This window comes from Ursus arctos, unplaced genomic scaffold, assembly GCF_023065955.2.
Source record: "Ursus arctos isolate Adak ecotype North America unplaced genomic scaffold, UrsArc2.0 scaffold_18, whole genome shotgun sequence".
Lineage (NCBI taxonomy): Eukaryota > Metazoa > Chordata > Mammalia > Carnivora > Ursidae > Ursus > Ursus arctos.
In genome coordinates this window covers 24,910,147-24,927,106 of record NW_026622852.1, presented here as the reverse complement: position 1 = coordinate 24,927,106, position 16,960 = coordinate 24,910,147, and the positions used below count along the sequence as shown (strand labels likewise).

At 50.2% G+C, this 16,960-nt stretch overlaps 1 protein-coding gene across 1 annotated transcript in view; it reads right to left on the bottom strand.

The window, feature by feature from the left end:
• The window catches only part of DNAI1 (dynein axonemal intermediate chain 1), a 58,400-nt gene that overhangs the window by 15,105 nt on the left and 26,335 nt on the right, over window positions 1–16,960 (bottom strand). The window contains exons 8-12 of the mRNA XM_057313528.1: window positions 16,310–16,369; window positions 14,705–14,839; window positions 11,675–11,759; window positions 8,037–8,154; window positions 7,746–7,789 (exon numbers count right to left, since the gene is read on the bottom strand). Of these exons, the coding sequence (XP_057169511.1) occupies window positions 7,746–7,789; window positions 8,037–8,154; window positions 11,675–11,759; window positions 14,705–14,839; window positions 16,310–16,369 (442 nt within the window). The remainder of the gene's footprint in view (window positions 1–7,745; window positions 7,790–8,036; window positions 8,155–11,674; window positions 11,760–14,704; window positions 14,840–16,309; window positions 16,370–16,960) is intronic.

Sequence of the window (16,960 nt, the reverse complement as noted above, 5' to 3'; positions counted from 1 at the left end):
TGCCAGGACACGGGTGAAGTACTGATACCCTTACTGCGCAGTCTGTCCCTGACGCTGGGCGAGGCTGACAGAGGATGGGCGCGTAGGCACACGGGACAGTGCGTGAGCAAACGAGTGAAAGCGTGAACAGGTGCTGACTGACACTCAGCCTGAGGACTCAGATGCTCTCCTCATTTCACCAAGGGGCCAAGGCGGGTATGACCCTCACACTCGTTCCTTCTGCAGCACAGGACCCGGCCCCTCAAGAGACACAGGTGACCCCCCGTCCCTGCATGTGTACAGGGTCTTCATGACCAGTGAAACCAGAAAAGGGGGGTAAGAAACCCTAGTCTGGCTTAATAACTGCATAGTGAGGGCATCTCTGACCTGCTCACAGAACCACTGAGACTAGAGGCTGGGCTTTGGCTCCCAATTTTTATAGATGGGTAAACTGAGGCCAGAAGGGGAAAACAGTGTGCCCGGCTGCCTCAGACCCATCACATGGTGTTTGCCTCATGCAATATCTTGTTTATAGGTGACGTTACACTGCACTGACCCAGACCTCATGGGGTGGTGGTGACTGGAGAAGCCAGTCCAATCTCCCCAGGATGTGGACTAGAGAATGTGTAAGGGACAGGGCAGTCACACATGATAAGGGGAAACTTCTGGCAGAGAGAAGCATGGATTTCGAGAGATGGGGACACAGAGAGCGATCAGTCACACTAAGACCTTAGATACTTCCTTAGTTCCCAGGCCACATGCACCCTGACAAGAAGCCTCTGTTTCTTAGCCGGCCCCTGGCGGTCTCTGTTACTTGCAACCAAATGAGCCCTCCTGACATAAAGATCACGAACTCTTTTCTTTTTTCTTTTCTTTTCTTTTCTTTTCTTTTTTCTTTTCTTTTCTTTTCTTTTCTTTTCATTTTTTTCTTTTCTTTTCTTTTCTTTTCTTTTCTTTCCTTTTCTTTTCTTTTTTCTTTTCTTTTCTTTTTTTAAAGTAAGATCTACACCCAACGTGGTGCTTGAACTCACAACCCTGAGATCAAGAGTCTCGTATCATGTTCCAGCAACTGAGCCAGTCAGGTGCCCCAAGATCGCAGTTTCTAATCATGGCTAGACTAGTGTTTCCTGAATTCCAATTCAAGGTGCTGTCTGCCAAACCACAGCGGGAAAACACAGAAAACTCTCATTTAACTGGTGCTTCCTCTCCACTCCATCTTATTCTATGATGTTCTCATCCCTGATTCCAGTGGCCCCCGTGACCTTACTATTTCATTCTCTGAGCATACCCAGTGTGACATCACAGCCCAAACCTCCAACAGTACCAGCATGAGATCATCATCTTGTCTTCCAGAAGTCCTAAAATGACATCACTACTCAGGCCACCAGGGATCCCCATGTGGTATCATCACTCAGGTAACCAGCAGTCCTAGTGACTTGTCTAGTGATCATTGCCCAGATCTCCAACGTGCCCAGTATGATGTCAACAACCAGGTTACCAGCAGCCTAGGACATCATTGCTTGGCTCTCCAACATTCCCAGTACGATGCCACCCACCAGGGTTCCCAATACAACATTAGCATCAGGGGGTCGTCTATAGTACCTCAGTTCCCAGTGGAGACTAGAATCGTATCAGGCTCAAGGCTTACAGGGCCCTGGGCCCTGAGCCCCGGGGTACTTTGTCCTGAATACCACAAATTCTCTGGTTCCTCAAAGTAGGGACTGGAGGGTCCAGTGACACAGATGGGAGCCCCTAACCCCACATTCCATTGTATGAGGCAGAAACTCTGAAGTCTGAGGCCAGTGAGGAATTCCAGGTTCCTCCAGGCTACAGGATTTCAGTAAGTAACTGTGGCTAGGTAGAAGGAGCAGAGGAACAGAGGAAGAGAAAGAGGAAGGGCAGGAGGGAAAGAGAGAAGAAAAGAGGGAGGGGGAGGGAGAGAGAAACAGAGGAACAACCTGGTCTGTGACTCTGAGACCGAGGGAGAGGGCTGCTGGCCTGGTCTTAGCTCCGCTTTTATGTTCTTGCCCTTCTCCCGGAAGCCTTCCAGATCATTCAGCCTCTCCTCTGTGTATGGGCCCCCCTCCACTCTTCTCTACCTATATGTCATTATTACAGGTGGACATGAGCAGGTCTTTTCCTCAGCCTGCCACAAAGGCTCCATCAAAGAATGGAGTGAGCATGGCTTAGCAGGTTTACTCTCTCCACTGGGAGGGTTGACTCTTGGTACTCCTGCTTTGCTGGAAAATCTCTAAATCCTCCCTGACTCTGACCTTCAGTGATCCACAAGATTTTGGGAAAGAGAGTCAATCCCCTAATAGAAGCTGATCTGGCAGCTCTCAGAAGGCCATGGTCTCAGGGGAGCAGGGGCTTAGTTCCACCATAGACAAAGGCTGTCACTCCCTCGGCTCCCTGTGGGAGGGCCCTGGCAGAGTAGGGCCCAGTGAGAAGCATGGATGGATGTCTCTTGAACTGGCAACCACCAGTGGGGGCCTCAGTCCCAGAGCTCTTCCCCTGCCCTGCAAGTAAGAACTCTAGATCACAGGGGCCACTCTGGAGAGTTCTGGCTGTCAGGAGAAGCCCAGGCTCTTGCTCAGGATTCAGTGAAGGCAAGGCAGACAGAGGGCATGTCGGGCTACCAGGCTAAAGCCAGGTCAGTGGTCAGAGGGAAGTGGATTGCCAAGCTGCCAAGGCAGGTTCCTGAGCCAGCCTCCGACAGCAGGCCTTCCCCTCTCCTACTGTGGCTTTCTAAATGAGTCCAGCCCAGGGCTGCCTCCAAGGCAGCAGCGGCTTAACGACTCCCTTATTAAGTCATGCAAGAGGCATTTGGAGAGGAGCTGTGGTAGGCAGAATAACACCCCCTTCGATGTCCATGTCCTAATCCCTTGAACTCATAACTATGTTACTTAGCAGGCAAAAGGGATTTTGTGGAGGTAATTAAGTTAAAGACCTTGAGATTATCCTGGATTATCTGAGTGGACTCAATGTAATCACAGGGGTTCTCATAAGGGAAAGAGGGAGGCCGGAGAGTCAGAGAAGGAGATTGAGAATAGAAACAGATGTCAGAATAATGCAGTTGCTGGCTGGAAGGGGGCCACAAGCCATGGAATGTGGGCAGCTTCTAGAAGCTGGAAAAGGCAAGGACATGGATGTTCCCCTAGAGCTTCCAAAAGGAATGAAGCCCTGCTGACAATGGACTTTTGCTCAGCAAAACCCATTTTAGACGTCTGAACCCCAGAACTGTAAAATAATAGATAGGTGTTGTTTTAAGCCATTATGTTGGTAGCAATTTGTTATAGCAGGAATGGGAAACAAATGTAGTAGGCATTCCGGGAAGTCTGACCCAAACTCTACTTTGAGGAATCAGAGGGAGAAGCACCAGAGATGGTACTTTTTCCTGGGATGGTTTGGAAACAGTGTCTCTAGAAGTCAGGGGGGATGGATGCAATGATCCCCAGCTCTTCTAATGACAATAATGAAACCCTCCCTCAGCTTCCCACACCCAGTCCTGCCACCTTGGACTCCAGGAACAGAAATGCCCTTTGGGTTAGGATTTTCACAGTCTCCAAAGGCACGGGACTAGCCCAGGGCTCACCGAGAAAGGGCACCAGTGCTAGAGGGTTCCAAACCTCCGGCCTGGCCCAGAGGCTGTGGTGCCAGGCTGAGAGGGTTCACTCTCAGGCAGCCCGGCTCTTCGGAGCACAGTCCTCCAATGAGAAGTCATATTTAAACAGTGTAGGAAATAAGAGCAAGGCCTTGGAGACAGAATACATCAAGCGGGACATTTAATTTGATTTAGGGAAAATGAGGCAAACATTTGAGAACCTAAATAACTAACCAGTAATTAAACTAACAACGGGAATGCCCTCGCACTACAACCCGGCAAGCACAGTGGCCTTTATGGACCGTATTTACAAAGAGACCTGACAACATAATTAGTCCTGTAAATTTTACACGGCCTGCAGCTGAGGAGTGATGGATTTTGTGTATGGAGGACGAACGGGGAGAAATGAGGTGGATGAATTTCCATTTTCAGTAAATGAAATTAACACTGCTTAATTAGTGAAGCTGACAAATAAATGATCAGGAAAGATTTAAATCCCTACAAGTGTGTCTCTGGCCTCGGCAGGCTCGGAGACAGGCCAGGATGTGACGGGACAGAGAGAGAAAGCATTCTGTCGGGGGGCTCGGGGCCTGACTTTGGCCCCTTTTGAGGGCTGCCCCCAGAGGAAGGCTGGGCTGAGGGACCGCTGACTCCTCTGTCTCTCTTTGATGGGGCCCACTGGGCGGCTTCCCCCTCATCTCCATGTGAGCCAGGCAGGACCGCGCAGAGTGTCCAGGATCTCTTCCACCACCCCTGCCCAACAGACCATGAGGAGTTCCCATTTCCCTGCTATCAGCCGGCTAATGGGCTGGAAAGGACCCCTTCAGTGCAGTGGGCCGATATAATTGCATCCTGCTTTGCCCCATGGGCCGCCCCTTCCTAGACTACTTTCCCTTGCCCGCCAGTGTTCCTCCATCTGCTTTCACCTGCTGACAGTGTCTTTCTCCACTCTGGGGAGACACGGAGCCTGGCCCTCGGGGGCACCCCAGTCTCTGCCTTATATGCAGCTTGACATGGCCACCGCCGCCTCCCCAGCAGCCACCCGGGGAAGGCAGGTGCGAATGCTTCAGGGCTGTTTCGGGCAAGTGTCTGGACTCCCTTTTCCCTACCTTCTTGCTCCTGGCCTGGTCTAGCTCCAGCCAACCTGCTCTGTGCCCGAATAGGAGATTGGCCCCAGTCCTTCTTAGGTAAACGCCTACCCCTGCCAAAGTCCTTCTTAGCTGGGTTATAGAAGAAATATCTGGGAATTCCAGGCAAAAGGAGGCTTGGGCTGAGCTCATCAGGGGCAAATCCAACAACAAGCCCAAATTCTCCCTCCAGGGTTTGTCTGTATGAGGCCAAGCCTGAGGATAGGAGGCTGGCATCTGGGAGTTTCCAAAGACAGTGTGGTGGATGCTGGGAGCCAGCTGCCCCTCACGATAACCTCATCCAGTGACTAGGGCACCCTTCGCCCACCTCAGCTTTGCCCTCTTTCTTTCTTTCTTTTTTTTTTTTTTAAGATTTTTTTAAAAATTTATTTATTCGACAGAGATAGAGACAGCCAGCGAGAGAGGGAACACAAGGAGGGGGAGTGGGAGAGGAAGAAGCAGGCTCATAGCAGAGCCTGATGTGGGACTCGATCCCGTAACGCCGGGATCACGCCCTGAGCCGAAGGCAGACGCTTAACCGCTGTGCCACCCAGGCGCCCCCTGCCCTCTTTCTTCCAGGAGGGTGTCTGGGCACCCGAGAGCACCGGACTCCCAGAGGTGACCTCAGGAGTGAACGCAGGGGCCCTTCTGAGTCCCAGCTCAGCCTGACTCTGCTCAGGCCTCTGCAGAGTGGTGCTGAGATATGCAAGGTCTGGAGAAAGATGCCCATGTGCGAGCTGGTCCATGACCCCTGTACCAGTGGTGGCAACCGCAAATAGCATCCCTGCCACTGCTGGGGCCTGCTCGCTAGAGGCGGTAGGGGCCTTGTCTGATTCTCCTCTGTCCCCACAGCCCCCTCGCTCTGCTTAGGTCCCCTGAGACCTGCAGGAAAGCTAGGGGACAGGGGCACCTGGGTGGCACAGCGGTTAAGCGTCTGCCTTCGGCTCAGGGCGTGATCCCAGCGTTGTGGGATCGAGCCCCATATCAGGCTCCTCCACTATGAGCCTGCTTCTTCCTCTCTCACTCCCCCTGCTTGTGTTCCCTCTCTCGCTGGCTGTCTCTATCTCTGTCAAATAAATAAAATCTTTAAAAAAAAAAAAAAAGGAAAGCTAGGGGACAGAACGACAGACAAACGAGCAATGGCTGTCCTTTCTATGTGGGTGGTTCCTATAGTTCACGGGGCCCTTTTCCTTTTCTTTCAAGTGAGCCTAGCAACAGCCCCGGGATGGAGGTCTGGCAGGGGTCAGCCTCTTCAGGTCACCAATAAGGAAACCAAGGCTCAGAGCATCTTCTGGCCCCAGGTCACACCACGGGGCAGTAACCCTCCAGCCGGAAGTTCTACAACTGACTGGTGCTACCCAGGCGTGTGCTCGTGGCCAGCAAGAGACAAAGAGGCCCTTCCTGGGTGCGTGCTTGCCTCAAGGCGGGTCCTGGGTCTGCCAGGCCTGCCAGGCTCACTCCTCTATTCCCGAGGGGTGAGTTACTCTTCTCCACCGCCCCTGGCGAACGCGGCCCCTGTGGACAGTGTCTGCATGACCCCAACTGGCTGCTGCTGCTTCTGAGCCTGGGTGGGAAGAGGACCGGCGGAGAAGTGATGCGGTTTCTTCTTCCACGTGCTAGGGAGCCTCTCTCACCCCTGCTTCAGTCCTGGGCAGAGAGCCTGAGCAGAGAGCAGCCTCGTAGGGGTCCACACCCACTCCTGGGAGGGCCTGCCCAGCCCCCAGGCCCTGTGCCAGGCCCAGTAGCTGCAGCAGAGGGGGAGGAATGTGCTAGTTCCCTGCCAGAGGGGGAGGGTGCTTCCAGCTTGGCGGCAGCCCCCCCTCAGGAGTGGGGACACAAAGCAGGCATTTAGGGTATCCTCAAAGGCAGCCCAGACCACGAGACTGGGAGCAGCTCCAAGGTCTCCTCCCTGAGAGGAATAATAAACACTGACTCCTCCTTGCCCTCCCTCCCACTCCCCAACCCTGGTCAAAGAATAGGCTGGGTGCACAGGCGGTCTGAGGGGTCGAGACCAGGAGCTTGCACGTCTGCCAGCCAGCAGAAGCTTGGAGAATGGAAGGATTTTTCTGCTCGTAGACGCTGACCCTCCCAGCCAGAGAACAGGCTGTTAGCCCGGGGAGCTCCAGCTAACATGAAGTGTGGGGCCCTCTCCTGTTAGGAAGGGGGAATGTCCAGCCCAGCGCGGAGGTAGGGGCTTCTTCAGGGAAGGCGGAACATGAAGGGAAAGTGAACGACCACACAGTCACGGCACTGCCGTCTCCTGCTGCCGGGATAAGGGTGGACTGGCAGGGGCAGGGACAGCCTGGACAAGAGTGCTCTTCCAGGGCCCAGGGGCCAAGTGATGAACACCAAGCACCTGCCCCCACCCCTGCCTGCTCCAGGGCCAGATCAGGAAAGTTCCTTCTCTCAGCCTCCAGTCTCTCCCCGGGTCTGGTCCAGTCCACCTTCTCAAGCTTCGCAAACCTACTTCTCCATTCCCATGCCACAGTCGTGGTCCAGGTCCTGCCATCTCTTCCTGGGGAGCCTCACCAGGCTCCCAAGTGGTTTCCCAGCCCCTAGTCTCATGCCTGCAATTCCCCCCCTGCTCTGGTTCTGTCCCTGCTCTTCTCAAATTCCTTCAGTGATTTCCCCTCAGGAGAATGTCATAAGACTGCCCCCAGATGGATTTTCAAGCTTCTCGGAATGGCTTACCAAGCCCTTTGGGGGCCAACCCTGGCTCCCTTAACAGCTTCATTTCCTCCCATATCTCTTGTGCCTCCGGACCTTTGCATATGCTGGTTCCTCTGCCAGAAGTGCTCTCCTCTCTTTCTTCACCACAATAACACCTTCAAGGTTCACTTTGGCATAGTCTTTCCCCCAGCGCTAACTGCTGGTATGATTGTCCATCTTCCCCATTAGACTGTGCGTCCCTGAGGGCAGTGACTATATCTCAGTCATCTTACTTCTTTCACACCTCGCAAAGAGCTCTGCACAGAGTAGGTACTGAAGTGTTTGCTGGTTGAGTGAGCAAATGAACAAATAGCCAGATTACTTACAGGAGCCATGTCCCACCGCAAACAGATCATTGTACTTTGGATTCCTGCAAAAGAAATATGAACCCATTGGCCCAGTAAACGAACGTGGCCTTCCCATGAACACTGGTGCCTAACTACACTGGAGACATCTACTGTTGACTTTAAAGACCTGGGCTGATCCCACAATCCCATACAAATCCCAGTCCCTTTTTTTCTATAATACTGCGTGTCAACCTCAGGGTGTGAAGTGCAGTAGAAGTGCCCGACTCAGGCGCTCAGGGGCTCCAGGTTTGCTGCAATGTCTATACTCACCAGCAGAGGGCGGTGACGGCCAGGCGCTTGGCTTTGTCGTTTTGGAACTTCCAGAGCGGCAGCAGCGTACCCTCCTGGTCTCGGTATTCGTCAGCAGCATCCTCGTAGTACTTAAAATCTTAAACACACCCAGGCTGAATCAGCCCTGGGACTGCCATTTTATGGCAAACCCAGGTCTGCCACTTTCTGTCTGTACCTCCTTGGCCAAAACAGACTCTGTGTTTCAAAGTGGGCACAGTAATAGTACCTATCTCAAAGGACTGTTGTGAGGATCAATTGCTAATATATGTAAAGTACTGAGAGAAATACCTGGCATGTAGTAAGCTCTCTGTATGTGTTATTGTTACTGTCATCACTGTTGTTGGGGGCAATTTACAATAAAGCGGCCGTGTCCTCATAGCTAAAACCCCGGGTTTGTCCATCTTCATATCCCCTGCCAAGCCCCACTATGGTGAAGCGCCTGGCTCCCTGAAATGGGTTCTCTGAACTCAAGTTCATCTCCTGCCCTAAACTGTCTCTGCCTCCCGTTTCCTCTAAATTAGGTAGAAGCTCCATCTGTCTTGCCACTTGGCTAAACCAGAAACCTGGTAATCCTTGACTGATCTCTTTCTATCCTCTCTCATATTTTTCTTCTGATGACTTTTTTTAATCCCTTCACTTGTCTCCAAACCCACAGCCACTGCCCAAGCCCCAAGAGCCATCACCTGGATTCTTACATCACCCTCCTAGTTGGTCTCCCCACCTCCAGGAAGTCCTCCCCCAGGCGATGCTCCACAGAGCTACCTGCGCGAGAACAAATCAATCACCTCAGCACACCACCCCCTCCACCCCACTGAAAACCCCTCAGTGGCTCCCTTGCACAGGCTCCCTGGTCAAAGCAAGGCTCCAGGCCACCACTGCCGTGTCATTTCCAGTCAGGTGTTCACGTAACTTCTATATCAAATAGTGTCGAAAATGTCCTGCTCCTCCATCTTCCTGGCAAACTCCCACTCACTGCAGATTCAGATTAAACTTCTCTGTGAGGCCTTCATTTTCGTGTCAAGCAGAATTCATCACTTCCTCCATTCCAGCCCTGCCTCTTCTCTACTGAAATATCTGTCACGCTGTGTTGCTTCTCTTTAGCCTTTCGCCCGTCTCCCCTACCAGACAGCTCCCGGAGAGCAGGCAGCATGTTACAGTCATGGCTGGACTCGCAGTGCCCAGCACCGTGCTAGCCACAGAGCAGACCCCCGGGGACCGCTCGAACAATGCAATGAAATAAATCACCAGAAGTGAAAATTTTCTCAATCTTTCTTTCCAACCAAGGGTGACCCATTAGAAAACAAATCCTCTTGTCCAGCATGGTCAAGGACATGCCCAGGCACTGCCCCAGCCTTGAGGCTGTGGGACCACATTTAAATCTCAAGAATGTCTGAGAACAAAAAAAGAATCAGACTGATCAGAGGCATGAGCCTGGATCGTATCAGAGAGGCCTGAGCTTCGGCTATCTTTGAAAAGACCTCAGCTCAGAGAGGAGATTAATTGGTAACACTTCTCTGTTTTCACTTCTTCGTGATTAGACTTTCCCAAAGGGAAAAGAGTATGCAATTAAAAAAATCAAAGTTCAATGCATTTTTATGTGATTGTGTTCTTATAAATGAAAAGGTTCACCACGGCCAATTTCTCCATGGATATTAATCGTGTTTGCAGCCCTTTGGTGGGCTGGTTGCAGAGGCTGGGTTTCAGGAAGCCAAGCTGTGTGAGTGACAAATTCATTCACAGCTGCTGTGTACTTTGACAGCTTTGAAAAGCACTCAAGGTCGTTTTCCAGCCTGAATGATAACAAGGGGGCTTGTTTAGGCTGCTGGTCTTGGCAGCCCTGGTTTTTATGTCCCATGGGTGAGCAATGAGCATCAAGTCACCAAGAAGAGCCCTAGGCTGTCAGCAAAGGAGACCAGCCAGCAGCGAGGAGCTGCCAACTTTGGGGAGGCAGCTGCTCCAGATAAATGCACGACCTCTTAGGGAAATACAAGCCACTTGGGAACGTGCTGTTCATGCCATGGGAAGGATTCTGTTTCCCTGGCTCTGTCAAAGACACCAGGATTTCCCAGGCCCCCAGGATTTAAGCATTTCTGAATCAATCTCTTTCTTCACTTCATCACTAATTAATCACCAGCATAGACTTATTGAATGTTTACTTGAAATGTCTCTTCCAGCTCAGTGGTTCTGTGGCCTTGTGCTAAAGTACTTAGGCTATGGATCCAGGGGGCCTGTGTTCAAGTCCTGATGGCTCCACTCACTCCTCATACTAGCTGTGGGTTTGAACAAGTGGCAATAGCCCAAATTTCTCACCTATAAAATGGAGAGAATAATGGTATTCACCTGACAGTGTGGATGTCAGGATGATATAAGGTAATACATGTAAATTGCACAGCACAATGCCCAGTACACAGGCCGTTCCCAGGGAATGCTGATACTGGTTTTTCACTATTATAACCGCTTCCTTTTCTCCATCCCCTGGAAAAGATGTGATGAGGCCCCTCCTACCCCACACCTGAACCTCATCTTCATCTCTCTCCCTATATTCGGCCCAATCACATCCTTCTCCAGCCAGGTTCTCGCTGGGCTGTGTTCCTGCCTGGACAGTATCTTTGATCTCTCTGCAGAAAAAGCTCAGATTCCCTGAGATATTCCAGGCCCTTCATTAACTGGCTCCAACCACCTCTGTAGCCTAAACTCTCACTACTTTCCAACAAATCTCTGTTTGAGTCACTGGTCTGCTGCCCTTTGTCCTCAGAGTCCATTCCAATTTGTTTTTACCACCGAGTGACTGCTTATGCTGTCCCTTGCCCAGAACATCTGCCCTTCTGCTAATCTCTCACTCAAACTCTGCTTATCCCTTTGCACCTAGCTTACCCCTCCCTGCTGCTTTCCTTGACTGCTGCCACTAATTCCTCATTTCCCTTCCTCCATTCTTGAGGATCCCCAGAGCAGCTTCAGTCTGCATTCTAGCATTTATATTGCCCCCAAGCTGGACACAGTAGAGACAAGAATTAGGAAGCCCAAGATCTAGATTTGGGTCCTCTCTGCCATTCACTAGCCAGGTAGCCTTGGACTTAGCTTCCTCTTGTGTAAAGTAGGGGTAACACTCTCTGCTCTCTACCGGCCTCCCCGGACTGTTAAGATGACATTGGATCACTAATGTGCAGGTGTCTTTGCTGCACCATTGTCGGATCTCATCACTAGACCCATTTTTTCTTACTCCATTGTTTGTAGTGGACCTGTATATGTCTTGTCTCCCTAGTGACATCCAGAGGAGGGAAGGATTAGTTTTTTTCCCCTTGCACCTATAGGACCTAGCATGGGACACTCAAATACTTGTCTTGTATGAGGAATTTTTTAAAAAGATTTATTTATTTATTTTAGAGAGAGAGCGCGCACTTGTGAGCGGGGTGGAGGGTGGCAGAGGGAGAGGGAGAGGGAGAGATGCAGACTCCCCACTGAGCATAGAGCACATAGGGCTTGATCCCAGGACCCTGAAATCATGATCTGAGCTCAAATCAAGAGTCGGACGCTCAACCAACTGAGCTACCCAGGCACCCCATGAGGAATTTTTTAATACAGGCAATAACAGTAGTTGCCAGCACTTCAAAATTTACCTTGAGCAACATCATCATATGTGTTCTGGTTGACCATCCGCTCCACAATTTTAGCGGCCTGAGTCACTTTGGTGATGTCATCACTCTGTGGAGATACAGAGGCCACAGGTCCTCATAGCTAGCACCTGGAAAGGTTATGGCTTGAGCCACAGCCCAGATGTGCAATTGTCTCTCTGACACCACCCACCCCAGACAGCTCTGTAAAGAACTCTCTTCATGCCTCAAGGACCAGCTCAGGTCACCACCCCCCTTTGGGAATGCCCAGCTTATAAGTGGCATAAGGAGTCTGCACTGCCATACTGGGCTCCTGGGCACAGCCTGCCTCATGATCTTTCATTCTGAACTTGTTCTGGAGAAGGCATATCTTGGAGTACAACACAGGACATTGAAGAGAGCCCAGGAAGGGTATCGGAGGAAGAACAGAAAAGGGAAGGTAAGAGGCTTCTTTAGTGGAGACAGAGAGGTTTCACCATCTCAGGCAATGACAAACACTCCCATTAAAGCCCTTAGAGAGCTTCTGATCTAACTTATTTAGTCAAGAGTTGAGGAAGAGACAGAGACCCAGAGAGGGGGCAGAGATATGCTTGTACATAGGGAGTAGAAGGCAGAAATGACTCCTAATCCAAGGCCTTGACTACTGCAGGAAAGAACCAGCTGAGTGGGTAACCCTCGGGGGGCTCAAGCCCATGGTTCTTGAAAATGAGACTTCCCAGGAGTGTCAGCATCAGCAAGTAGCTAAGAGGATGGCTTCTGGAGATACACAGACCTGCATTCCCTTCGCATTCCATGGATTAGGAACCAGGTGGCAATGTTAGGTGAGTTACTTGACTTCTCTGAGTCTTCGAGTACACATGATATAGCAGGGATGGATGTCACCTGCATCATAGGGTCACTGTACTATACTAGCAACTGTACATGATCTTGAGTTCTCACAACAATCTTGCAAAGTAAGTATCATTAGGATGTCCTTACCAGTGAGGAAACAGGTTGGAAAAACCCAGGTAATAAGTAGCAAAGACAGGATGTAAACTCAGCTTTGTGGACTCCAGGTCCCATGCCCTCAGCCCCACACAGAAAGCCTCACTAGCCTAACCACCCTTCCTGGTCCTGGCAGACTCAGGGTTTTAGATGTGCTCTGAGGACTGAGTGTGGTGGACTGCTGTCTCCCTTGTTCTGGATACTATGCTACTTGAGCAGACAGCTCTTCATTAGTTCTGACTAAACTTGTGGCCTCTGAGCCCTTTTTCCCTTTCCTGTCCTAATCTTTCAGACCAGACAAGCTTACATGAATCCAAATCATTAATGAGACAGAAACCTGAGATCTATCATTGCAGACCTTCCTACAGGGTATCATGGAGTTATTCTGCTTTCTCCCCTCCCACACACTTGAGTTTTATATCAACCTCATCAGATGCAGGTCCCTGAAAAAAGGCTATCACTCTGTTCATGCACTGGGCCTGAGCAATGGGCCACTCTATTCTACAGACAGCCAGGCCCAGTACTTGGGATTCCCAGTTAAAACTCAATTCCCTCATGTAGAGGTTGCACACTGGTGTTGGGGGGTACCTTCCACCCCACAATGTCCTGCCACCACAGTAGCCTCTTGGTCCAGGGGCTGGAATCTGCTGCATTACAACCTTCAGTGTCAACCAAGCTGGAAGAATTAATTTAGTGTAGTCCCCCTTCCCTGGCCATGTTAGGCACCAAGTCTGATATACATGTTAGACACCAAGAGCTTAGACCTGAGGACAGTTTTCAGTCTCAGCCACAGGGACATTTCTTCTGTTCTCCGGGTCCTGGCAGCTGCAGTTAAGGTTTCTGCAATAATGGTCCTAGCACACAGCCTATAGCCAAACCTTTGAAGGATCTTCAAGTGAAACTTGACCCAGGCCAACAGCCCCTCCAAAGCCACTAACCTCTAGGCAACAGCACAGGGGAAATCAAGGGTCTGGACAGGGCAACCCATGGGGCAGGGACTTCGTCTTTCACTTCTGGGTTCCAGTACCCAGCATGATCATGATCACAAGTTCTTGGTCTGTAGTTGAATGAAACTGAATTGGGGAAGTTCATATTAAGCCAAAGCAGGGAACCCTCAAACCTCTCGTAAAATGTGACTTTTATCAGGGACATGAAATTGAGTGGAAGTGGGCATACCTCAGACAAATCAAAATTTCCTTTAACTGATCTAGCTTCTATAGCAGAACCACTTCCCAGAGAGCTGTCTGGGAGCTCTCCAAGGTGCTGAACACAGACCTCAGCTTCCTGTGGCCCTCTGCTCTCCCACTCCATTGTCGGTCAAACTCATCCTGATATCCATACTGCAACTCTGGCTCCTGACCCAGCTTTCTCTCTGTTGAAGGGACAAATGGGACCCTTCATCATCTCCTTGTGGTGGTCTTTCCTGTGGTGACCTATCACCATAACTTCCATGATGATCCCCAACCTATACTGGCTGTACCCATAGTGAGTCCCCCAACCATGACCTCTATAATGACTCCTATAGGGTTCTTCACAGTAAAATCCAGCCCAGAATGACTACACCCATTTGCCTGGACTTGCTGGTGACTGATCAGCTCTGACTTAGCTTCTGGCCCATAAGACTCACCTAAAAATCTGAGCAGAAGTAAACCCGAGGATTGAAAGTCAAAGAGCAAATCACTCTTCCAAACCCCAGGAGCACTTGCTCAGGGAGGTGGTGCCTTATTCTCATATTCTACCCCATCCTGAGAAGACTCCTAAGCTCTTTCAAGGTGTACATTGGACTTTCAATAACATTCATGTTTTCTGTTACCCCCTAGCCCAACAATCCTGAATCCTATATAAGACTGGGGAGAGGTTTGGAATGCCAGAGGCAGCTGTAGCTCTTCTCACATCTTCCCACAAGGAAAGAACTATTCATACTTCAACATTAGCAGCCCCCCCCCCTTAAATCTGTGAAGTCCTTCCAAATAGCCAGGCTTCTCTCTACCCAGAGACCAAGATCCCACTCAGTCATTCTCTGTGACAGAGCCATGGAAACCTCCACCAAACCTGGGACTCCATAGATGTCATCTTCCTCATGGTCATCTTCCCCATTTTTTTAGCCACTGGCGTCTTTGCCTTCTCTTTCTCTTTGGTCTTTTCCTGCTTCTCAAGCTCTTCTACATAGGCATCATAGATCTCCCACTAGGCAAGGGCAAGATGAGAAGTATCATCACAGGGCAAAATTTTCATCCAGCTAGCTCCTATTCAGCTTTTAGAGCTTGAGGAATAGATTATGTCAACCCCTGTCACATGCCTCTATAGCATCCTATACTTGGCCCACTGTAATTATGTATCCAATGTCTGTCTTCTCTGCTGTCAGCTCTAGGACAGGAATGAAGCTCTCAGGGCACCTCTGGGGTGAGCTTTCCACCCTGCAGCTCGGAGGCTCAATTATCAGCTGGAGATCAGTATTGTTCCAACTACAGACCCCGCTAGGCAAAACAAGTTGGCAAATATTAGACCAGCTCACATTTTTCTTGGTGATTTATAAGACTCTGAACTAAGACATTTTAAAAATGTTTTCCCCATGGAGATGTGATAAACCTTACTAGTTCATGTTGGCTGTCTATGGCACTGACCACACCTCCTGAGCATAAAAAGATAAAAGTATGGGATGGGTGCCTGGGTGGCTCAGTCAGTTAAGTGCTTGACTCTTGGTTTCAGTTCAGGTCATGATCTCAGGGTCATAAGATTGAGCCCCGAGTTGGGCTCCACACTCAGTGCAGAGTTTGCTTGAGATTCTTTCCCCATCCCCTCTCTCCCCCTCTGCTCCTCCCCCTGCTCCCTGCTCGTGCCCTCTATCTCTCTCAAATAAATAAATAAATAAATAAATAAATAAATAAATTAAGTAAGTAAGTAAGTAAGGGAACCCCTGATAACTGGATCTGACAGCAAGAGAAACCCAAGGATGTAGCAAAGGAAGCAGCAAGAATCTGGGACTGGACAAAAACCCAAATCATATTCTGCTCTCTCCAGAGTTGGGCAGTCACTGCCACCTGGAGGCCAGATAGACACACCTTACATTAACTATTCACCCATGGGCGAGTACTCCATGCTACAATATAATTCAATGTTTGTTATCTCATTCAAAGCCTTCCAACAACCCTTGAGTCTGCTTTTTCTCCTCATTTGACAGAGAAAGAGAAACTGATGCATTAAGCGTGATATAATTTGCCCAGGATCGTAGAGTATGAGTAGCAAAGTTGGGGCCTGAGCTCAGGTCTCCTGGCAGCATACTCTGCCTAATCAGCATGGCTATCCAGTAGGATTTGAGAGGGAAGGAGGGTCTGCAGAAACAATGAAGGCTGCTGGAAGGCAGGTTAGAGTGCTAACACTTCAGAGTCAGCCTTGGGGTGCCATGGGCTGCAGAGAGTCAGAAACTATGCCTATTTTCCTCTTTGACAGCCTTGCCCTGTAGGGGGCCATGTAGCTGATCCAGAACTCACTGGGTGGGGACTGACTGTCTCATATTCTTAGTGTTCAGAGCCTGGACAAGGAGCAGGGAGATGGATGGATGAGGAGGGAAGACTGCCAGAGGAATCTTTGACAAGGATGCATGGGGTGAATGGCTGGGGATGTGGTGATGACTTTTAGACTGACCCAGGGTCTCACCTGATTGGCTGTGGCTGAAAAGTTTGTCCTGGGAGGAGGCTCCATCTGGCATTCTCGGTCCTGGAGAACAATGACAACAGGAAACCCACAGAAAGCCCTCAACTCCTTCTCACTTAACCCAATAGTATATCCATGTGTGAAACATTTCAGCTGGAGCAGAGGGAGGGATGGGACACAGAACTGGGGAAGTAAAAGAGGACCTGAACAAAGGACCAAATGACACAGTGAAAGTCTACGTTTTCCTTCTAAGCTCCTTCAGAAGAAGACTAAGCTAGAAATCAGGGGCAATGAAGACAAACTGCCAGTTTCAACCAAGAAAAATTCCAAGTGGGGGATGGACTGGTCTCTGGCCAGCCTTCTGATGCAAGACACAGAGGTCAGCCCCTGGCAAGCTACTGGGCTAATATCCCTCACCCTGAGAAGACTTCTCCCTAATACAGGGCTCTCTGGCTCCACCAGAGGAATGCACTCCCTTCTCATTGTGTATCACCCAGATTACTGAATAGGGAGTACACAGCATGATTAGGAGCTGCCAGAAACCCATCCCATAGACTTCTGTCCTCCATTCACAGGTTGATTTCTATAAAACACTGTCTTACATACATGAGTCTCTCCCCTGAAACCCTGAGAGGTTCTTTCTGCCTGGTACTC